Source organism: Hydra vulgaris, chromosome 04 (assembly GCF_038396675.1).
Source record: "Hydra vulgaris chromosome 04, alternate assembly HydraT2T_AEP".
Lineage (NCBI taxonomy): Eukaryota > Metazoa > Cnidaria > Hydrozoa > Anthoathecata > Hydridae > Hydra > Hydra vulgaris.
Window position 1 is genome coordinate 46,776,614 of NC_088923.1, and position 24,238 is coordinate 46,800,851.

Here is a 24,238-nt window from a genome sequence, read left to right on the forward strand (position 1 = left end):
TATCCATTTATTAATTGCACAACTCTGTAAATTGTTACTGTGGGTATAGAAGCTTTATCAAACACTGATTTAACTTGTTGTGCGACACAATTTGAAACATAAGAAAACTTAACTGGTTTGTTGTTCGATTTCAAAGCTAGTTTGTAATTTTCATTAAAACAACACTTGAGAACATCTTCATAAGTTGAAAGTTTATTTGCAGATAATTCTATTAGATGACCGAAAATCGGGCACTTAAATTCGCTACGAGTAATTTTTTTAAAAACAACCATGACAGATTGGTTAATATTTTAAAATAATCAAAACAAAATTATACCAAAACAAGTTGTTGTGGCAAGAAAAACACCAATTTTGCAGCGCATTTTGGGAATACTCTAAAGCGCACTTTGTTACGAAAATGATAAAAAGCGAGTGTTTATTCAAATATTCAAGTACGATGCGCTAGCTCCAGATGTTAAATATTTGTATTATTTTTTTTGCATTTTCCTTAGATACCCTTGAAGCATGTTTTCCGCGGTATAGATAATCAAAAATCAGAAAAAAATTTTCGGCCTACCCTAATGCACATAATTCAAGTCATATTTTAACATAACGATTTTGTTGTTGTTTGCGCATATAATGTTCGAACGTTCGAATTTAACTAAACTGTTTTCTGTATCTTTAATGAAGTTTAATGAAGGCTAACTGTATCTTTAACGAAGCTTACAATTTAGTTGAAGCCAAGAAAAATAAATGTAAGCAGAACTAGAAAAACATTAATAAATTTATAATTCGTTAGAGAAAACAAATAAAAATTAAATTGTTTTAATAATTTATTTACTAATACTTTTTTTTTACTTTTTTTAATTACTAAATAAGACTTGGATGGATGCATGTAATTGAAGTCATATTTTAACAAAACGATTTTGTTGTGATTTGCGCATTTAATGTTCGAACGTTGCAGAATAAATGGTTAACTGTATCTTTAATGAAGCTAACAGTTTTGTTTAATTAAGAAGCCAAGAAAAATTAAAGTAAGCACAACTAAAAAAGTATTAATACATTTATATTTCATTAGAGAAAACAAATAAAAATTAAACTGTTATTAATTATTTATTTACTAAAAACCCATATTACGGGTTGCCTACTGCTAGTATTAATTCTTTCTCTAATTCCTTTCCATGTATTTTTAATATTGTGTAAATTGTTGTGAAAGAAATTTGAATAAAAGTTTTTTTTACTTATTTTTAATAAGTTACTAATTTTATTTCTGTATGCTTTAAATAAATTAAATGTTCTTTCTTTTATTATAGTTGACGAATGATTTAGAAATTTTGTGTACAGATTATCTTTTATTTTAATTGACTTCAAAATGCCTTGAGTTATCCACGGCTTACTTTTAGATTTAATTTGTCTTTTTGTAAGAGGTTTTAATGGCGCATGTATTTTCAAAATTTTTCATTAATAATTTAACAGATTAATTAGGGTCGTCTTCTTCTTTTATCAATTGGGACCAAGGAATACTCTTAACATCTTCTAGAAAAGTATCATTGTTGAACCTTTGAAAACACCTTCTGTAAAAACACCTTCTGTATATCTTTTCTGTTGTATATTTAGAATGAAAACTTGAGATTTGCACAAATTGTGCTAAATGATCTGAGATGGAAATTATTAGGTTAGCTGATATAATGTTGTTAGAGTGAAAATTAATAAAAATATTATCAATAAGAGTTTTTGAATTTACATTGACTCTCGTTGGCAGTGAAATGTAAGGAAAAAAAGTATTTGAACATATATTATTAATGAAAAATGATATTTCAGCAAGTTTTCATAATTAAGAAGATTAATATTGAAGTCACCCATAAGCATTTCATTTTTATTTTCTTTTGTAAGTTTTTCCAATAAATTAATAAGAAATTTTTTATTAAAATCATGAATTAAGTGAGGAAATATTTAAGTGTAAGAAATTTAATGGGTTTAGGTTTAGATCTAAGGCATTAAAATCATCAACATTGAGTACTTACAATCTAAGACACAATTGTTTACTTTGTTTAGACATTTAAACAAATAATTGAGATCAGGGGAATTAGTTGAAATATTTAAATTAAGTGTTTTAATTGAAATAGTTTGAGGGTCACAAACAATACAGAACCATCAGAAATTAAATCAGAATACTGTTTGCTACTAATGTTATCGCATTTGATGTGTAGCCATCAATTACATTTGTCACACTGAATAGATTTGTGATTTTTAGCAACATTTTTGTGGAATACAATGCAAGGAAAACTTTCCATAATAGAGTTTATTGAATGAGTAAAGTGTTAAAGTTAATCTATTAATATGTATAAGATTTAAACGTAACTATATAAAAGAATCAAATACTAAACTAATTATAATATAAAGTATTTAGAATAAATTAATAGATATTAAGCTAAACAATTAAGATAATTAAAGTCTTTGTTAATGTTTTCGTGCAATGAAAAAACATTTTTATCGAAATTATTGATGCCATAATCAATCAAAGCGAATAAAGTTATGTAAAAATGTATATAAAAAAATTTAAAAAGATTAGGTATTACTTATTTTTTCAAATTCGAATCCCAACAATAAGTTTGTCGTATGAAATATATGCGTATTTGCCAGCTTTCCTTTCGATTTTCATTTTTTCACGTGGCGTCTTTTGTATAACATTCGTTTCCTTACAGTAATCTTCATATTTGAAAATGTTTTTACCTTTTAATTTGAAAGAGTTGTTGAGAATTTCAGTTTTACCTTTAAAATCCAGAAGTTTTAGGATTATTGTTCTATATTTGTTGTGAACTACTTTGCCTATTCTATGTACTGTTTGTTTACATTTTTGTTTCAATGTTCAATTTTTGTTTTCAATGTTCAATGTTTACATTTTTGACTCCCAATAAGTTGTTAAATATTTCTTTTATCTTTTTTCACATTCAGCCCAGCTTTCATTGTTGTTTTCAAGGACACCATCGATTCTTAGATTATTACGCCTTGGCCTATCCTCAATCTCTCTGAGTTTATTATTTATTTTTATAATTTCATTGTTTTTATTTTGTATTTTGATGTTTGCTAGATTTTCTTTTGCAATACAATCAATGGCGGTTTTTATTTTTTTATTGAAAAGATCTTCATAAAAATTAAAATTTTCTTTGATTTCTTCTACTTCCTTTGCAATTAATGCTATTTTGGTTAAGTTTTGAAGGATGTTAAGTTCAACTCTGTCTAATCGATTATTTAATAATTTTGTGTTAGAACTACATTGATAAAAATTTCTTGTTGCTTAAGCATTTCTTCCTTCTTGATCTTTAACTTCATAAACATTTCTGTTATTAATTTTTAACTTCAACAAGTGTGATAGACATGTTTAATAAGTATAAATTATTATAAATAAATGACTATTAATACTATTAACGATTTTTTATTTTATTTTCTTTAAGAAGCGAAAAAAAGTATGCGTTCTGTGGTAGTTTAGGGGAGAGTGGGGTAATGGCGAATTAAAGACATCAGTTATACAAAATTAATTTTATTTATTGCTTATCAATTAGTTTAACTATTCAGTCACAAACCCTCAAAAGCAATTTTTAAAAATCTTATAATAAAATAAAAATTTATGGCAAAAATAAAACCATTGGTGTTCGGAATTACCCTACCTATGTGGGGTGATTCCGAACACATCGGGGGGCAATCACAAACACTGTTGTGTAAATAACGAATAAAATGCTAGTTGTAATAACTAAGTCTAAATATATATATATATATATATATATTTATTTATATTATAATAGTATAAATGTAATAAATAAAATTGTGATATTATATATATTAATATATAATAAAAATTATTTACAGACGAGCCTTTAACGAACAATTTTTTTTTTACTAAACGAGCTTTAAACTAACAGGTTACAATAATTATTTCGAGTTTTAAACGGTCGAGCTCGAGCAACATGTCAAACGAGCCAAGCCCAAACAATATTAATCCTTATTGAGCCGAGCTCGAACAAAGAATCTCATGTTCGAAACGAGCTCGAGCCGAGCCTGAACACTCTTAATATGTAAACGAGCCAAGCCGAGCCCTGGCAAGCTTGGCTTGTTCGGCTCGATTTACAGGCCTAGGCAGATCCAGGAAATTATTTAGGTACATCTAGTTTTTTCACAAGCTATTTTTAAACCTCCCCTCCCCTTTAGGAGTGGATTGGGAAGGATTGCAAAAATTGACCTATTTGCCCATTTTACACAATGTATATATACATATATATATATATATATATATATATATATATATATATATATATATATATATATATATATATATATATATATATATATATATATATATATATATATATGTATATATATATATATATATATATATATTTATATATAAAATTTAATCTATTTAGAGCCTATGTTCGCCTTAAAAAATGCAAGGATATCACAGATATTACAACTTTAGAATTCATATTTACACATAATATACGAAGTTATTATTAAAAATTATATTTACTTATTACCATTATTAACTTAAACTTACAAACTGTTTAGTTTTATAATTATATTGTAACAAATATATTATAAAACAACACAATTTATAACAAAATATTTGTATATTACAATATAATATGCAATATTAAATTAAATAAAGAAATATTCAGAGATGCAATCTTATTGCCTCTTTTTGTTAAAAAAAAGTTAAAAATCTTTATTAAATCTTGCTGATAAATACATAAAATTTGAAAAAAACTAATTTAAAAAATAAAAGCATTTACCAATATAATAATAACGACATAGCATTTTAATATAAAGAATGGTAACACTAAGTTGGCGTCAAACAATGACATATCTGAACCCAACTTAAAAATACAATGTAATCCAATACTTGCTTTATGTCAAATAATGTTTTATAAGGATACATGGCTACAAAAAAAGCTGACTTTTTTTTACTATGGTTTTTATTTTTTATATATCAAATTAAAAATTTTTTTTATTGTTATGTATATTTTAACTTTGTTTCAAAGTTAAAACAATTTAATTACATGTTGCAAACTTATCAGTGAATTTTTTTTTATATCTATAACCAACTTTGTACAAATATACATCAAAGCTAAACCATGTGGTCCTGTACCATGGTGCTTTGCATATAATTTTTCAGGCGCAAAAGCAAAGAAAATGTCCCACATTAACTTGAAGTTAATGGAAAGGTAGCAATCACCTTTTTAAATTTAACCAGAAAGCTACCATAAATCAAGCTCATAAACTAGCACATAATTCTTAAAAAGTGCCTAAATTATTTACTTTTTTCACCTGACGTGTTCTGCAAACACCTTTTAACTTTTTGTTTACCAGTCAACAGAACAGTACTTTCAATATGCTTCTCTAACTTTTGTTGTCTGGTAGGTAAAAGTTTAAAAAGTATTATGCCTCTTTCATGTGTGTCAAAAGATACTTTACATTGTGCACTTTGCACGAGGTACAAATAGCTAAATTAGGCTTATTACTGTTGCAATGAGCATATTTAGTTTTTTCATTCAGATTTAAAATACAAGAGGACAAAATTTCAGTGTAATCATTAATTGCTCCAACATCATCATATTAATGCCCTCTAGAATTTATGACATCTAAAGAAAAACTTGAAATACTTTTTAACAAAATATAAAATAATCCTTAACTAATAACATCATTTGAGCTATCTAAAAAACTGATAAATTCTTCTCTTATTGAACTTTAAATCAACAAAATATGTAACTAATAATTCTTGTTATTTACCTCAACTGTCAGAGGGTTTATTAACAAAAAAAGTAAAATGTTTAGAATTTAAAATTTTTCAATACATTGCATCAGTAATAACTTCTCTAAAAACTTTATTACCTAATGATGACATAATGTGACGTCTTAGATATGTAAGAAGTATTTTTTTAATAATATCTAAGTTGAACTTGAAGAATACTATCATCAACTTTAACACAGAAATGTTGCAAACACTTTTTTTTTTTTTAAATAAATACTTTACAAGAGTCAATAAGATTCGTATCTTTACAAGAAATTATATATATTTTTTTTGTAATATGCCTTTCAAAGAGATTAATTTTTTTTTTCACTTTGCAGTATAATATTTTTAAGTTGATAATTAAGTGACATTATAATCTAACATTTTTAACATCTAGAATTAAGTGAAATTTTAAATACCATCAATAAACCTTATTGTTAGGTATAAAATATATAAGGCTTAAATATTATAAAATATATTTGGTTTTTATATTTTAAAGTGTACAAATACTTTTATATTATAAAAGTATTTGTACAATTTTTTTATAAAAATAAATAGCTGATTAGTTAATAGTTTTTTGTTTTTTATTGCTATAATTTTTTCTTATATCGCCTTTCTAATATTACTTTTAGGTAAACTTTATTTCTAAAATTCTTATTCACTAAGCGTTTTTTCTCCTAGTTTATGTTTGTCAAGGTAGTACGGACACTTCTAACAGTTAAAAACCAAAATCTTTATCTCGTTTTGAGTTTTACGCAATGGGATGGAATAAATCAGGTGGATGGAATAAACTACCACAGTTCACTTCAGCGTTTGTTTGTGTTTATATTATTATATTAAAATATTAGAAGATCGATCAAGGCGAAATAATCCTAAAGTAGAAGGTATTACTCAAAGTATAGACAAAAACTGGTATAAGTTTAGTTTTTCGCAAGTGACTAAGGGCCTATCTTTATCTAATTAACTTAGTGTTAATTCCGGTTTAAATATGAATGAAATATAATGTTATTAATATAATAGACTCTTATTCATTAAAAACCAATTATTATATTATTTCTCAATATAATCATCACTCACTCAATTCAATTTAACTCACTCACTTTAACATGTCAACTTAAAAAACAAAAGCATACAAGGAAGACAATATACTAGTCGCATTAACTGATATGAAAGAAAATAAAACATCACTGAGAAAAGCTGCATTCAAAAACGGCATTCCAGTGTCAACGCTCAAAGGTTGCAAAAGTAACAACAGCAAAAGCTTCCATGGCTCAGGTACAACAATTGTACTCTCAAATGAAACAAAAAGATTGATGGTGCATGCGTTCCAATTACTTGGTGACTGGGGTTATGGTTTAACCCAAAATGAAAACCGAGAATTTGTATGTGGCTACCTTAAACGCGAAGATCAATTGCACTTATTCAAAAATGGCAAGCCTGGTAAAGACTTATTGAAAATAAGTTGCAACAAGAAAAGCGTATAACTTTGTGTCAAAAAGAGCCGCTTCTCGTACGCCAAAATTTTCCACCGTTCCTCAAACTGCTGTATGAGAATGTTAAATCTTTTACACCCTTGCATGCAATTGCTGGTTTCCAGTACACTGGCTTATTTCCACTTAATAAAAACAACATAAATCATTAGACATTAGCAATCACACAAACGTTTAATCCACCTTCATCATATTTAGCAGCCTCCGCAGTACCTACACCATCTTGCTCAGACACAGCTTTATCATCTTCAACAGCTGCCGCAGCACCTACTCCAACAACACACCGATTACCATCTTTCTCAACTACACCAGCTTCAAGTTTTGATAGGTATCAAGCATGTGTTGAGCGTTGCAAAAATAGTATCGAGATAGAGTTGAAGCAGTTTTTTCAAGCCAGAAATCAATTGCATGTTAAGAAACCGAAGCAGTGCAACATATCAAAACTTGGCGGAAAATGTATTACCGAAGAAAATGCGATCGAGTTCCTCAAACAAATGAAGAAAAAGCAACAAAAAGTGAAAGTTGCTAAACTTAACGCAAAGCATAGACTCTCTATGCCAAGTACTCAAATGCCTGAGTGTAACAAAGCTGAGCAACCTCAGCAAAATAAAAATAAAGAACATGTACCAGCAGCTAAATGATTAAAAGTTGAAAAATGTAAAAAGTGTAGAGTACAGTAACACACAGAAATGTTGCAATATGAGAATTCGATGTGTTGGGAACGGTTGTGCAAAGAAACATGTTTGCCAAAGAAATATGCAGTTTGAACTAAATTTTTTTGTTTTAAAAACTTTAATATAGTTTCTTAAATATAAGTTGTGTTAAAAAATAAAAATAAAAAAAAATTTAAAATTTAAAAAAATTAAATGTTTTCTCAAGTGTACAGTTTTATCAGAATGTCCCCTAAAACCGCACAATTTTTTTTTTTTTACATTTAATATTTTCAATAACTTCATTATTACTTTTTTAACATACATTTATATTATCTTATGTAGTTTTTTATTACCGATCTAATAAAAAAGAATGAAAATAAATAAATAAAAGTTATTTAATTTTTATTGATTAGTGTGCAGTTTGACCCGGTTTTACTCTATTGATTTGTCACGGAGAAAACTTTCCGTCGGAGTAAACTGTCCAATAGGATATTTTACTCGGAGTAGGTTGTCTAAAGTGAAATTTCATCAGACACAATAGCTCAAAAAAGATTGCGGACGTTTTTAAGTAAGACAAATTAAAAAGGTGTTTGGAGACTTTTTAGAGAAGAAGTGGTTTTATTTTGTATGATTAAAGTTACTTTTAGAAATACTATCACCATAATTCTTATTCGTAAGAGTGTTATTATTATTAGTTCCTGAATTAAGTTATTATTATTATTTAATAATAATATTTATAACAACAATAATTACAACAACAACAGTATTAATATTGTAATAACTAATTTAATTAGTTTTAGATGGAACTAGAGATGATAGCTCCTTTCAACAGTGATTAACTGCATTAAAATAAAACATAATAGTAATTAGGCAAATATGTTTTATTTTGATGCAGTACATCACTGCTCGAAGGAGCAGTGATGTACTGCATCAAAATAAAACATATCATCTCTAGTTCCATCAAATAAAACTCATTCTCCCCTGACTAGTCATTTATCAAAGTCTCATTCTTTTACTGTATCTGTCCCTGCATGCTCCAAAAACTTTTATTAGTCCAGTTTTTTTCCCCACACTTCAATATATATAAATAGTTTACAAAATTTATTATACATTTTATCAATTAAGCAGGGTGATTTAATCCAAATATTCAAGCTAGTAAAACAAATTGATGAAATAAATTTGCATAACCGAATTAAATATTTTAATGCTAATTGTCGAGCAAGAGGTCATAAATTAAAAATGCATAAGGAGTCAATAAAAATCCATAATAACTACAAGTTTAACACAATCAGACAAAATATTTTCACTAATGGAGTTGTAAATGACTGGAATATACTAACACAAGAAATCATTGAGTCAACAAACATAAATCAATTTAAGAACCACATTGATAAATACTTTAAATTTTAACCTCAAATCTCAGATCTTGTGTATTTTTTTTAATCCTTGTTAAATTTTTTGGCTGTTATAGATTGAAATTCTACGTAATTTAAGTTTCAACTCTTATGAGTTACAGTGTCATTTCTATAAATTCTATAATAAATTACTATTAATAATTTTAGTTATATAAGATATAGTATATAGTTACTACTTATAATAGTAATTGTAATATTATAGTATTTTGATAAAGACATCTTAATAGTATTATGATGTTGTTATTTTTTTAATTTTTGTATCTATATGTATGTGTGTGAGTTACATTTTCAGTTGTGAATGTCATAAAGTTTTATATCAGTTTTAAAATCAAATAATCATCTTACTACAAGTAAGATAATTGTTTGATTTTACAAATTGTAGCTAGTTTATGATAAACAAAATAGAAATTAAGGTTAAATAGTAGTATTAGCCTAAAGAATAGTATTAACTTAAAATGTAGCATTAGCTTAAAAAGTAGTACTAGCTTAAAGAGTAGCATTAGTTTAAAGAGCTGTTCTTCTTTTTCTTCTTCTTTTTCTTCTCCTTCTTTATATTTATACTTATATTTATCTTATATTTGTCTATAATTTTTTTTATGCTGGAGCTTTATTTATTTATTTGGATTTATTTGTTTATTATTTTTATTTTTGCTTGGAGTTTGAAATAGTTTTTTTTAATAAGGTTTCAAAGACCTGAAGTTTTTGATTTGTTTTTATTTTTTTATTAAATAATTATATTTAAAAAAATAATTCTTTTTTATTTCTTTATTTCATTGGTTTTAATTTTGCCAATATTTTATTTTAGTTTGCCTACTGTTGAAATATGGTTTTAATTTAGTAAAATTCCATGAATTTAAGTTTACTTTGCCAACAATTATAGAAAAATTGAATTCAAAGGTAGGATTAGTTTTATTTTCAGGTAAAATTGCAAAATATGATTTAACTGTAGTTAGATAATATCTTATTGCTGTTTTGTACCATTTTTTATTTACAGAAATAATTTTTGTTATACCGTAATGTTATTGTGATAATTTGTTGTGTTTTAACTACTTTTAATGTGCTCTTAGAAATAGTGTATAACTCTACTATAATATATCTTTTGTATTATTTCTTAAGCCCCACAAAGTATATGTTTGTTTGATTATATATTATCTAATCAAACAAACATATCATTCTTGTTTATGCAGTTGTGTGTCATTAATGGAACGGTTTGTTTGATAGAATAGTGAAAGGCTAAAGCAGTTTCCAACTGCTTTAGCTTATTATTATTGTTGTTTAAAAATGAATACTGATTTTTTTTAATTATAAAATTATCTTATCATTCTTGTAATTGTTTCAGTTGGTTATTTTATTTTTATCATTGCTATTTGTATCATTAATATTATTAGCTGGTATTTACTTAAATAACCTACATTATTAGATTTTTTTTTTAAATATATAATTTGGTTGACCAAAGTCAACAAGAGTATATGTTTTCCAGGTTTAAAATGGAAGGTAATCAATTAAAATATATGGCAAAAAAGGGTTTATGGGTTGAGATTATTTTTAGCAAAAAGCAGAAAAAGTAAATTATTTGTTCTTGTCATAGTGAACATCTTACTTGTCACCTTAGAAGAACAAGCATTACAAGGTTTCAGAACAATTTTACTGGCCGGGAAATTTTCTATAAAAATTTTTCTATCAAAATGGCAGATCTAAGCAGTTAAAGCAAAAAGCAAAAATCCAATTTTTATTTAAGATAATTGTTCAAAGCTTAAAATATTATCATGAGTTTACTGTGATTCTGCATAAATCCATCAAGTAATTGTTAAAGAGCGCTCCCTGAAAATTTCAAGTTTTCATTTTCAGTTTTATGTTTTGCACAAGGTCGAAAAAAAGAATTCTGTTTAAAACGCATTTACCAAACATATATTAGCAATATATGTTGCAAAAGTTAATTAGGTACTAAATAAATTGAAAAAAAAGGTTGCAAAAACAATTAGGTACTAAATAAAAAATTTAGTTTACTAAAAAGTCAGGAAATTGGCGTTGCAAGGGGTGTTGCTATAGGAGCTGAAAAAACTCCACTTTAAAAAAAATCAATTATACTTATAATATTGAGTATATATATTCTAATAATATAAATGTATATATATTCTGAATCTAGAATAAATTTCAAACATGATAACATAAAAAACATAAGCGAAAATATAAAGTTCTAAACATTTCAGTGTTAACATATTTTTTATTTTTTTAAACTTTCCAACCGGTTAAAAATAGCCATGTGAACTAAAAAGCTTCACGTTTATTTGTTTGAGTTCCATGATGCATAATATTACTATGCTAATTATAATAATATTATGCTTAGTATATAAAGTGTTAAAGTTTTCTTTATGCCGCAGAATAATGCATGAGTTTTCAAACCATCGTTTAAAAAAACACTAAAACACATTGCTTTAGTGGTACGGAGTAAATAATCCGCAAAAAAGTAGGACAGTTTACTTAGGGTTCCCATTCTCCTTTTTTTTGGGTAGGAGAGCGCCGCGCTAAACTAATTAAAATTGAAGTTTTCACAGCGTTCTCCTAAGGAAAAAAGAGGATAATGGGAACCCTAAGTTTACTCCAACTAGGACAGTTTGTTCCGAGGTAAATTGTCCTAGATGGACAAACTAGGACTATCTACTCCGGAGTAAAATGTCCGACCGGACAACTTACTCTGCGGACAGTTTTCTCCGTGACAGATTGATAATAATAAAAGAGATATTGATTCACAATAATAAAAGAGATATTGATTCATAATAATAAAAGAGATATTGATTCATAATAATAAAAATGACTGACAAAATAATTAAAACTTGATATTTTTGACCAAAAAATATACTGCTTTTAAATAAAAATAATGAACAGGTTCATCATAAAACTATTTATATAAATAGTTTTATGTTTATTCCCCCCCCCTCCCGCCTCTCCCACACTTTTAATGTTAAAAGCTACTGATGTAAATGATCATTTACATCAGTCGCTTTTAACATTAAAAGTGTAATTGGATATATATCTGTTGTAAAACACTTGCAAAAAAAACTTCCACTTGATTCCCAGGTATTAAAAGATATGACTTGTTTGGGTGCTCAAATGAGATCAGAACCTTGGACTGTTAATGCAATTGGGAGAATAGCAGTTATGATGCCACATGTGATGACGGAAAGAGAGGTGAATATTTAAATAACTTTATATTAAATAACTGTATAGTTATTTAAATACTTAAAATAATAAAGGTTTTTTTCTGATTTGTAAATTAAACTAATAATAAGTAAATTTTAAGTTTTTTAAAATAATATAAGTATTTATATTGTCAACATATATATTTGATTGTCTGCTATATAATTAAAATAGCAAAGTATGTTGACAATATAAATACTTATATTATTTAAATTTTTCAAAATTTACTTATTATTATTTTAATTTACAAATCAGAAATTGTTGTTTGTAAATTATTAGCATACTCTGCTACTTTAATTTTAAATGAATTAAATTTTCCTTTAATTTTAAATGTAAACACTTTTCCATAATAATTTTATCTTTATTTTTGTACAGGTATCATTTGTGAAAGATGAGTGGAAATTATACCAAGCAGCTAATATATCAAAAGACTGGTATATAGATTCTGATACAAAAAAATTAAAAAGAGTAGACCATTATTGGGCTAAAGTTTTCGAAAGTAACAATGAATATGGAAAAACTAAGTATGGGTATCTCAGCAAAGTTGTTAAGAGCTGTTTAACAATTCAGAATGGAAATGCCAGTGCTCAGCGAAGTTTATCAGATAACAAAAATACATTGGCGTCTGAGAGAGTAAATCTAAATGATGAAACATTAATGGCTTTGAGAATATCAAAAGAGTATGCAAGAAGTTGCAGAGGAGCATATAATGTTGATGCACTTTCTAAAGACGTTGTTCAAGCTGTTCAAAATGCTCATAAAATATATAAAAAAAGAAAAGCTGAAGAAGACGAAGAAAAAAGAAAAAATTATATTCATGAGTAAGAACTAATTAATAAAGAAAAAGAACAGAAAGAAATGCTTGAAAAAGTTGAATATCACAATAAAAATTTAGATCAACAGGAAAAAAGTCTAGAGAATGATGAAAAAAATGCAGATCTTGAGTTTCGGCTTGCTCAGAGAATGCTTAATGAAGCAGCAAAATCTATGCAAAGTGCCATAAATAAGGAAGACATGATGGGTATAAAAATTGCCCATGAAATGGTAAACAGTGCAAAAAGAAGTCTTGAAAAGGCTACAACACATAGAAATGAACAGAAAAAGTTGAGAGAAAATATTGGTTTAAAACGTAAAAGTGAAATGGATAGATTGATTAAGCGTTGCAAAAAATTAAAGTAGTCGTTAAATAGTTTTTGTAAATATAATAGAGCTTGTTGTATAATTAATTAACAAAATTTTATTATTTATCTTACTTTACTTTAGACTTTAGAAAAATGTTTTTAAACTTTTTTTTGTTTTTAAAAGAAATTATTGATGACGGGCAATTTTGTTTGTTATTTTCTAAATAAACTTATTGAACTCATTTTTCTAATAAAATTAGTCATTTTTTGTCATTTTTATCCTCAAAATACCGTCATTTTTTTCAAAAGTTGCTGCTTGACAGCCTGTTATTAATAGCTTTAAGCTTTTTATTTTCCATTTAAACGATAAACAAAACTTACCGCGCTCTAAGACTAGGGTTTGCAAATAGCTAGTTTTTTGTTAAGCATTGAACAAGATAGTCGTCTTGAAGTCTTTAAAGGGGACATACAACCTACATGTAAGTTGTAAAAAAAAGCTTTTTTTCCCTCTCTTCAATAGTCCAACTTTGTATTTTTTTTTGTACAAAAACAAAAGCTATATTCTTATAACGTAGACATGTAGACGATATTCATATACCAACTAAGTTTTTGGTTTTATTATAACAAATACATTTATTTGGATACTATCATTATCATTATTATTTGATATTATCATTATCTAGTTTATCAAATATAATTTATCAATATATCAAACAATTAAATTAGATAATAATATTATCCAATTTAATTGTTTGTTAAATTTTATTTTAAATTTCTTAAAAAAGAGAAAAAATATATTACGATTAGGCTTTAAATAAAAATATATTATTCTCAAGTATTTGTATTGCATCAAAAAATTAAGTAATTTCTACGTTTGAAAATAATAAACAACAGAAACAGGAAAAGTTATTATCATTCGGAAACATGCACTGTAAAAAGTAAGGGTTTTTGCCGGTTCTTTAAAGAACTTTTCGGTTCTTCAAAGAACTTACGGGTTCTTATTGCTGCATTTTTTACGGGTTCTTATTGCTGTTCTTGAAAGAACCTTCGGGTTCTTAAGATGCTTAAACGGTTTTTCAAAGAACCTTCGGGTTCTTAACAATGCTTTAAAAGTTTTATGAACAATTTAGTCGATCCAAAAATTGCTAAAAGGTTCTTTAAAAAACTCACATGTTCTTATCCTTATAATTTGGTTATTTTTTCAGCACTTGTTAGTATTTTTTAATTATTATTTTTTTAATCTCTCTTTGCATGCGCAAGGTTCAATTGAAATTTATAATCAGCTGACTAGCACATACATTTGATCATATGTATTTGCTAGTCAGCTGATTATAAATTTCATAGCCTATAAAAAATTCTTTGATTTTTTGAATTTTGTTAGGTTATTTAATGGGTACCTATAAGTACCTATTAGATGACCTAACAAAATAGAATTTCAGACCATACTTTGAACTTTTTTTGATCAATTAGATTACTATACTATAGTATAGTAACCTAATTGATCAAATAATATACTAATTATAGTATAGTAACCTAAAAGTTTAGAGTATGGCCTGAATTTCTTGTGATCTATTTGGTTATAATCTCTTTTCCAACCTATACTATTTACTATAGTATAACTCATAAAAAGATTACCTTATGGGTTAGGTAACTTTATACAAATTATTAGGTAACCTAATAAAAAAAATTGTAGAAAAATTTAAATTTATTTCAAATAAGAAAATGTAATGGAAAATGGATCGTATTCTTCTTATTAAATAGGCCGTTAACTTTTTATTTATTAGTTATTATTAAAAAAATTCATGTTGCAGAAAAATTAGTATATTTAAGGAAATTTCAATTAATTTGATTTTTAAAGTAGTTGGCCACTCTGCATTTAAAACCATTGTGTGTGTGTGTGTGTGTGTGTGTATATATATATATGTATATATATTTATATATATATATATATATATATATATATATATATATATATATATATATATATATATATATATATATATATATATATATTTATTTATATTTATATATTGTTGTTTTGATTATGTAATAATAATCAATTTTTTTTCGATTTGAGAGTGATCAATATAAAGTGAAATAATCACAAAATAGATCAATAAATAAATAAAAAAGATGAAATTTTTCATCTTACTTTTTTATATATTTTGACTTATTATTTTTTGCATTTGACGCAACTGATGACATACTGATTTAGGGATAGACGAGGGCTTCAGTACATACATCAACTGATTTAGGGAGAACTCACAAGGGAGTTGATAACACATAGGCGAAGGGTTTTTTTGTTTTTTTTGTTTTGTTATTTCACCTCCCCAAGGCCCAGAAGGCCACTACAGATGAGGAGGCTACTTGATTGTGGTTATAACCCTCTCTCAACTCTATAACTCCGAAACACGAACCTTGACGAACAAGGCCGCTGCGCGGAGAAACAAGTTGAGCGCAATTTTTGTGACATTGTGATGCATTTGTAAATATATATATATATATATATATATATATATATATATATATATATATATTTTTATATATCTGTATGTATGTATGTATATATATATATATATATATAACTCATTTGAAAAATAATTGTAATACTCATTTACTGTTTTGTTTATAAATGGCTTCAGCAATATCCATTAAATTTGTTTTTTTCATTTGTAGCGATTTTCATGGCTACTAATGATGTTCCAATACCATTCTTTAATAGGACAGTTAATGACACTTGTAACTATTTGGACACAGTAGACCTAAGTGTTTTGAAACCAAAGTTTGTTGGTTAGTATTTATTAATTATTCTACTATCTATTTTTTAGATTAATTTTTGAAATGTCGAGTATTTCAAGTTTCATCTGCCCTTTTTGTCAAGTTAAAAAGTTTATTTTAAGTAAATATTTGACTCACCTTCAGATATGCCACGCAGGTGAAGCTAACTTTATTGTAGCTTGTGGGCTTAATGGTTGTCCCTGTACATATAGCACAATAAAAGGTAAAAGACAACACATGCAAATAAAACACAATCAAATATAATATGCTGACAGAAACAAGACAAATGTTGATGAAAGTTTGCATTCATCTGTTAATGAAAACTTACAATTACTCAATTGTAATTTTGACAATGAACTAGCAAGTTCAACACTCAATCAACTATTTAACAGAGATATTAATGACTTTGTTCTTAAACTGCAAAACATTTTGCAATGTTTGTGATTGGTTTGGGGCAAAAACATTCTATTCCAACAATTGTTCAGTTTAAAATTAGTAATGAAGTTCATGCATTAATTAATTACTTTTCTTCTAATTATGCGGATTGTCTTAAAAATTACTTGAGTAAAGCTGGTTTTACTCTTGATCCTAATCATGATCTTGTAGAAATATTAGAAAATGAGGTTTTGTTAGACAAAGCCTTTTTAGTTGTTAGTTCTGAAGCAAAAATTTTGACTTATTGTAAATCAAATTTAGGTTTTGTTGCTCCATTGCAAATTGAAATACAAGCCGATGATGATAAACAGATAATTAATGATAGAAAAAATGATAATGGAAATAATTCAACCAGCATTACACAAATTATTGCTCAAATCTCTTCACAAATTACAACAGACACATCACCAACTATTAACAGTACTGGATGCTTAAATAATCAAAAGAAATTTTTTCAATATATTCCTATCTTAGAAGTAATTAAAAAGTTAACAAAAGATATTTGGGCTTCTAATTTGAATTGAATAATAACTAATTCCAATTGAATCGCACCGCTCCACACATAAGCTTTGTGCATTTTATTTTTTTCACTCTCAATTAAAGTATATACACCTGTGTCTTTTAGTTAAAGAAAAATATATAAAACAATCAAAACATATGCAGAAATATTAAAACCTTTAATATCAGACTTGATTGAATTGTGTTTAAATGGCATTGGACTAAATATTAATGGTGAGAATTTACAATTGTATGGTGCACTTGCAACTATATCAGCTGAAAACTTGTCTGCTCATCCACTTGCTGGCTTTAGATGTGCTTTTAATTCAGGACACATTTGTCGCTATTGTATGCTACCGTATGAAGATAAAGAAAAACTTATGCAAGAAACTGTTTTAACATTAAGAACTGAAAATCTCCACAAATATCATTTGCAAGGTATTAATGCTGGAATAAGTGGACGTGTATATGGAGTTGTCAAGAGATGTCCGTTTTTTGACCTGTCATATTTTAAGTTAACTGAATCATTTCTTCCAGATTTAATGCATGATTTACATGAGGGAATTATTCCTTTGATCCTAAAATTTTTAATGAGTTTACATTGTGATGGAATTGTAGCTGTTTCTCAGCATTTCTTAATTATGAGATTGAAAACTTTAAATTTCTAAAAAATGTTAAAAAAAATAAACCAATTGTTATTCCTTTGACAGTACCATCTGGTACTGAAAATATTGTCAGCAGCGCATCTGAAAAATTTAGTCTTTTATTTTTCAACATATTTGATTGGGGATTGAGTTCCTATAAACAACAAGCATTGAAAACTGCATCTATTATTACGTGATATTGTAGATTATTTGATGTGTTACAAAATCTCCAGGACTGTTTTGTCATTCTTGCAGCTGCTTGTAGAATCGTTTGTCCAAACATTTGTTGAAGTATTTCCAGGAAAGCTGACACCAAAATTGCATTATCTTCAATTAATTAAAGATTATGGTCCTCTTCGTTATTTGTGGTGCATGCGCTTTGAAGCAAAGCATCAATATTTTAAAATGGTTGGAACACTGCATGGAGAAAACATTCCTCTGTTTTTTTAGGATTATGTACATTTATAAATTAAGAGAAAGTTGGTTTTTTATTGGAAAAGTATTTATTTGTGAACAGTTTTCTGAGCATTTGCATGCATATTCCGTTAAAGAAGATATAGAACTGTCTGTGTGTCAACCTTGTAACATTATTGACCCTCAGTTACTAAATTCGTATATTTTAGCTGACGGAAAAATGTATATCTCTTTAAAGTATAAATGTTTCTAAGTTAAAAAGTTGTCTTAAATATTAAATATTTAACATATTTAATGAAAAATCATTAAATATGTTTTGGAAAAATGTTTATTTTTTATAATGATTTTCATAATTTTAATTATTCTTTATTATTGAACTCAAATAAATTTTTTTTTAAGTTATTAACTATTGGGATTATAAAATACAGTTTGATTTTCTAATAAACTTGATTTTAATAGCTGCTAATATTGACGGAGAAACCCTAGAAGGATCTACAGAATCGATCGTAGGGGAAGTATGCAAAGATGACTTCAGACTAAGAGTAAAACTTTTGAAAGCAATAGCAAAATTAAAAGACATGTTTATTTACATGTTTAAATTACAATACCCTGGTATTGTAATTTAAACATGTAAATTCATAATGTATGATTTAATTAAGAATAGGTTCAATCCTTCTTTGTGTTATTTGCACACTGTGTATGATTATTTGTTAATTATAGAATTTTATCAAATTACTAGTATATCAGATGTTATTGTAAATCTTGGTGTCAACAAACAAAGTGATGTCACCAATGTTATTGTCACAGTCTATAATGACAGGCTGTCATTCTTTGGTAACTGGCCTATCAGGTATCCTCTGCCATCATTTCCAAGACAAGTTCAAAATGCATTAAACAAAGAAGATAAAACAATAATTTTTGCTGCACGCACATGTCTCCGTACACAACTTATACAGTCATTATTTGAGGATATTACCTCAAAATACACATGGTGAGAAAATTATGTTCTAAATATTACTGTTTTATTTTGTGAGAAATATTTGCGTTTACTATTGTTGGTAAAGTTTGACTAAACTTGGTGTAGGTTGTTGTTTTGAGATATAATGTTATTACAATTTGAGACAATGTTGAATTGCTTTATAATTTTGTTTATTTATAATATTTTTTAATCATTTATAATATTTAGGTACCCAAACAGCATGCAATATTCAGGAGTAATTGGTGCTTTATGTGCCAGGTTGCAGAAAAAATGGTTCACCTCGTGTAAGTTTCTTGAATTGTTAAAGGTTTTACATATTTTATTTGTAAAAGAGTTAAACAATTGATTTATTTTAAGGTACAGCCTAAGTAACTTGAAAAAATTGAATTATAATATTACATGTTGAATAGTTAGTCAAAATAAAATTTATTTTTAATTTTATTGCACATTATTATTTTGCAGTAATATTTTAAAATGTATTTAGTCAATACTGCTAGAAAGTTTAAAAAATAAATTTAAAAAAGAACGAATACCATTGGTTAACAATGAAGCTGTACTTTTGGTAAAGGAAAAATTTGGCTAAAAAGGATATGGAAAAAAACACAAACTTGTTGAAGACAACAAAATAGTTGAAGAAATTGAAAATACACCCAGATGAATTCGAGTAACAGTATGAATTCATTTGCATATATTTTACTTTATTTTGTTACAATTGATGCTTAATTTAAATTAGTTGCAATTAAAAGGTAATACAGTAGTGTTTTTTTCAGAATTCATTTCATATAACAGCATGGTTTTAAAGAATATTTATATATAACTAATTTGCTTCATGTATTTTGTTTCTTTCCTATTCTAAATGGCAATAAAAAACTAGACAATCAAATTAAACAAAAATTAAAATAGATTTAATAGCAACTATAATTGCATATTATGGTGTAAATGTGTTGAAACCCATTTTTAACTGCTAAAGTTATAATATTAAAGTTTTACTTTATTTTGTCTTTATTTTTTATGAAACATGAACATTTTCAAGTATTAAGTTCCCTATTTATCCCTAAATTGAACATTGTGAATAAGATTGTTTTTAAAAAAATAAATTTTTAACTAACTGCAACCTATTGTATTTTCAAGGTACCCACAAATTTTTATTTTATTTTTCTGTGAATATAGAAAATAAAATAACCCTGATTTTGTTTATTTATATCTTATTTTTTATTTATTTTTGTTATAAATAAAATTGTAATTCCTAGTATAATAGATTAAGTTCATTTTTTATATTTTCTAAGTAAAAGTAATTTTCTTCATTGTTGTTTAATCTCCATAGTCCTTTCCACTAATGGAGGATGAATTTGAAGATGAGGTTAGTACAATGCTTTTGTTAGATGGAATGCTACATGAATCTTCAAAGATGCGTCCAAATTATGAAATGATGTTAGACAAAAAAAAACATGCACACATAGAACAAAAGATATACAAAATAAGTCTACCATTGACATAATGGCTGCATATCCTTGGATGAGTCTACCAAAACTGGTATCTTTATTTTACTTTTGCTGTAACTTACTCCACATAAGCCTTAAGCGTTAAATTTAATTTTTTCCCCCCCCCCCCCCCCTCTTTAGAAAGCACTGCCTTCATTAGTAGTAAAAATATTTTTATTCTTTATATTTTTAGGTTGTTTTTAGATTTATAGTATGTAACAATATTTTTTTTTAAGTTATTTCTTGTTGAATGTCTATCTTCAAATACTGTTATAGTTTTTTACAAATTATATTTTTTTACAAATTAGATTTTAGCTGAAGTCAAGATTCTATTTAATAAAGACTTGGATAGAGAGCTCCGTGTATCATTAGCACGTATTGCAAGTAGGGTGTTGGATATTGTTGGCAAGAAGCAAGATCAATTGCTTTCAAGTATTCTTACTACAATAGAAGGCGAGAAAGATGAAGTAAAAAAGAAAGGCTTAGTTTTTTTTCAATTTTAATTTATAAGTTTTTTTACCAAATCTAACGTACCCAAATTATGCACTGTAAACATTCATATATCAAGATTTCAATAATTTAAAAAATTGCATTCATCTTGTGACCTTTTGTGTGTGTGTGTGTGTGTGTGTGTGTGTGTGTGTGTGTGTGTGTGTGTGTGTGTGTTTGTGTGTATGAAAGTCGGATAAAAACTGTCTATTTAGCATAAACAGTTTTTAGAGGCTCCAGATAAATAACAAAATAATGTCGTTGTTTAAATATTAAATAGAAACATATATTTAAAATAATTAATCTACGTAAATAAATACTCTATGTGAATCATAAGGTATCCTTTTAACAAATATTTGTAAATATAAGTAAAAATATCTAATCCGCGACATTTTTTAAGATTTTAATTGTATTTTTAGAAATGATGATGAATACTGCCGTTCTCATGCTTCCATGATTATTCAAAGAAGAATGCAGCGACCATCTATTCGTTGCAGGTAAAATGCCGGTAGTGAATTCGCCAACCATTGTGTTTGACTTTGAACAAGAAAATATGGCAACATCTCCAAAAATTACGATTGTATTAGACTAGATGTCGAAGTCATGCGCGATGACTTCGGGATAGACAACGTTCTTGCTTTGGCATGTTTGATCGGAGTTCATTACTTGTATAATGCGAAATATCATCCAAAAATTTCAAACACGCTAAAATTTGTGCAACATGCATTAATTGGTTTTTCAAGTGAAAACGATAACATACCAATGTCTGTACGCCACGTTACAATCCTTTTGATGAAATGAACTAAATTATTTTTGCTATAAATTTAATAAAAGGATTAGAAGACTTATTTATTAATTGTTAGATTTATTGTGTTAATTATGTTAATTCCACGAAATATTTTAATAATAGTAACTCATTGTTTTTTTCATGAAAATAAATCTTAAAATGCTTTTCCGATATACTATTTTGACGCATCTTTAGCAATCTTTAAAAATTGTTTTTAAATTGTGTCTAAAATAATCACAACAATATGGTAGGTTTAATAGAACCTTACAGGGCTTTAATAGATTAGGCTGACGCGACACCCTAAAGGTTCTTCGCTAAAACCATATATAAGGCTTTAGCGGAGAACCGTCCATTAAGGTTCCACCAAGAACCCTTTTTAAGGGTTCTTACAAAGAACCTTAAAAAAAAGTTCTTATTAGAACTTTTAGGGTGCCTCGTCAGCCTAAACCATTAGAACCCTTTAAAGTTCTTTGGAGCATACCCTTGTTCGGAGAGTGTGGAAGAAAGTGAATATCCCTATGTTAGAAAATTCTCCATACAATTTATCATTTTATAAACTGATTAGCCACAAATAAGCGACATTGGAGGCGGAGTCGCTACCTATAATCTTGAAAAACTTGAATTAAAAAAAAACATTTAGCAAAACAAATAACTTCAAAACGTTATGCATAGAAGTTCTGAATAAATCTGGCAAATCATTATTTGTTTCCTCAAATTTTTGTAAAATCTTTTTTTGATTCATTACTTAAGTTTAATATAACTCCTACTATTTTTACGCAAAAAACCTCTTGTGTCGTTGACAATATTTTAAGAAACAATTCTTAAAATACTGATTTTGAATCGGGTATTTTTATTGCTGATTTTTCTGATCATTTTTACAGAGCACGAAGTATTCTATCTAATAGTAATAATAAAAAATAACTTGTCACTAAAAGAAACATTACTAAAAAAAGCTCTAAAAATAATAAAACCAAATAAAAAGTTTGACAAATTTGTTGGAGTAAAACCCCTATTTTGTATATCAAATAAAAAAATATCTTATACACTGACATAACTAAAGCAAAATAAGTCTTGTGGATATGACTACATTACTAGCAATGTAGCAATCCACGTCATTGAATATATTAGAAAACCTTTTATCATTTTAAATTATCGTCTTTTGAACGCAGTTCTTTCCTTGATCATCTAAAAGTTGCTAAAGTTAATCCTGAATATAAGAACGGTGATTGTAATAATGTCATGCTACCTTCCAATTTTCCTACTACCAGTGCTCTCTAAAATTTATGAAACAGTAATCTACAACCGCATTTATACTTACTTTAGGCTAAACAAAGTTTTATACAAAATCAATTTGGTTTTCAAAAAAGCTGTTCAACAGAGCATTAATGAACTTAGAAATAAATTATTTCAATTTTTTGATAAAGGAGAGCATGTATTGGGAGTATTTATAGACTTTTCAAAAGCATTTGATACAGCTGACTCTATGAAAAGATTGCGATAAAAGAGACTCGATGAAAAGATTGCGATAACGTAATGTTATCCTTATCTTCTTTGAGTTCCTATCTGCTTTAACCTTATTTTATTGTAATAATAGTGTTTACTCCTGTAACTGAATTTATTTTATATATATATTTAAACGAGCATTGTAAAAATTATTATACTATGTTAAACAGAAGGAAAAAAAAAAAAAAAAAAAAAAAAGCTCACTACGGTATCTTACTATCAAAATTAAAACATTATGGTATCAAAAGGCTAATAATAAATGGGTAAAAAAACTGAAAAATCTGAGTAACAGAAAGAAGTTTGTAATAAAAAAGGAATCAAGTATTCTTTATTCTGTATGCTGATAACACAACTTTGTTTTATAATCATAGTAATTTAAATTATTAACTAATACTTAATAATTTAAAATATTCGGAACAATGAATACTAAACTGAAATATTTTAATTTACGGTTAAGAGCAAATAAACTATAAAGAAAAATCTTTAAACTGTAAAAAAACTAACTTCATTTTATTTCGTAAAACAGATCAATCGATGTCTCGTTAAAAATTCCAAAGCTCATTAACAACAAAACAATAAAACGGGAAAA

At 26.8% G+C, this 24,238-nt stretch overlaps 2 protein-coding genes across 4 annotated transcripts; both read left to right on the forward strand.

The window, feature by feature from the left end:
• The first annotated feature begins 613 nt into the window (after nucleotides 1-613).
• LOC136079844 (uncharacterized) lies at nucleotides 614-22,272 on the forward strand. 3 transcript variants are annotated; one of them, XR_010638265.1, is made up of 9 exons: nucleotides 614-734; nucleotides 859-1,013; nucleotides 10,128-10,219; nucleotides 16,318-16,431; nucleotides 19,150-19,401; nucleotides 19,597-19,673; nucleotides 19,874-20,059; nucleotides 20,714-20,922; nucleotides 21,179-22,272. XR_010638265.1 is itself a non-coding variant. In XM_065796478.1 (5 exons), exons 1-3 carry the CDS (start codon nucleotides 19,052-19,054, stop codon nucleotides 19,900-19,902), a joined length of 456 nt encoding a protein of 151 aa, XP_065652550.1. In that variant the 5' UTR covers nucleotides 17,058-19,051; the 3' UTR covers nucleotides 19,903-20,059; nucleotides 20,714-20,922; nucleotides 21,179-22,272. The 3 variants fall into 3 exon arrangements, 2 of the variants coding, with proteins under 2 accessions (XP_065652550.1, XP_065652551.1); XM_065796478.1 differs by lacking the exons at nucleotides 614-734; nucleotides 859-1,013; nucleotides 10,128-10,219; nucleotides 16,318-16,431 and having other exon boundaries at nucleotides 17,058-19,401; XM_065796479.1 differs by lacking the exons at nucleotides 614-734; nucleotides 859-1,013; nucleotides 10,128-10,219; nucleotides 16,318-16,431 and having other exon boundaries at nucleotides 17,157-19,401; nucleotides 20,772-20,922.
• On the forward strand, nucleotides 12,328-13,390 carry LOC124818314 (uncharacterized). The gene is made up of 2 exons (XM_065796477.1): nucleotides 12,328-12,511; nucleotides 12,896-13,390. Exons 1-2 carry the CDS (start codon nucleotides 12,413-12,415, stop codon nucleotides 13,343-13,345), a joined length of 549 nt encoding a protein of 182 aa, XP_065652549.1. The 5' UTR covers nucleotides 12,328-12,412; the 3' UTR covers nucleotides 13,346-13,390.
• Nucleotides 22,273-24,238: the final 1,966 nt, after the last annotated feature.

Coding starts and splice junctions, on each gene's coding strand:
- LOC124818314 (XM_065796477.1), top strand. CDS start 12,413: ATGACTTGTTTGGGTGCTCAAATGAGATCAGAACCTTGGACTGTTAAT. Junction 12,512..12,895: donor ATGTGATGACGGAAAGAGAG/GTGAATATTTAA, acceptor ATTTTTGTACAG/GTATCATTTGTGAAAGATGA.
- LOC136079844 (XM_065796478.1), top strand. CDS start 19,052: ATGTATGATTTAATTAAGAATAGGTTCAATCCTTCTTTGTGTTATTTG. Junction 19,402..19,596: donor ATTACCTCAAAATACACATG/GTGAGAAAATTA, acceptor TATAATATTTAG/GTACCCAAACAGCATGCAAT. Junction 19,674..19,873: donor GAAAAAATGGTTCACCTCGT/GTAAGTTTCTTG, acceptor AAATGTATTTAG/TCAATACTGCTAGAAAGTTT.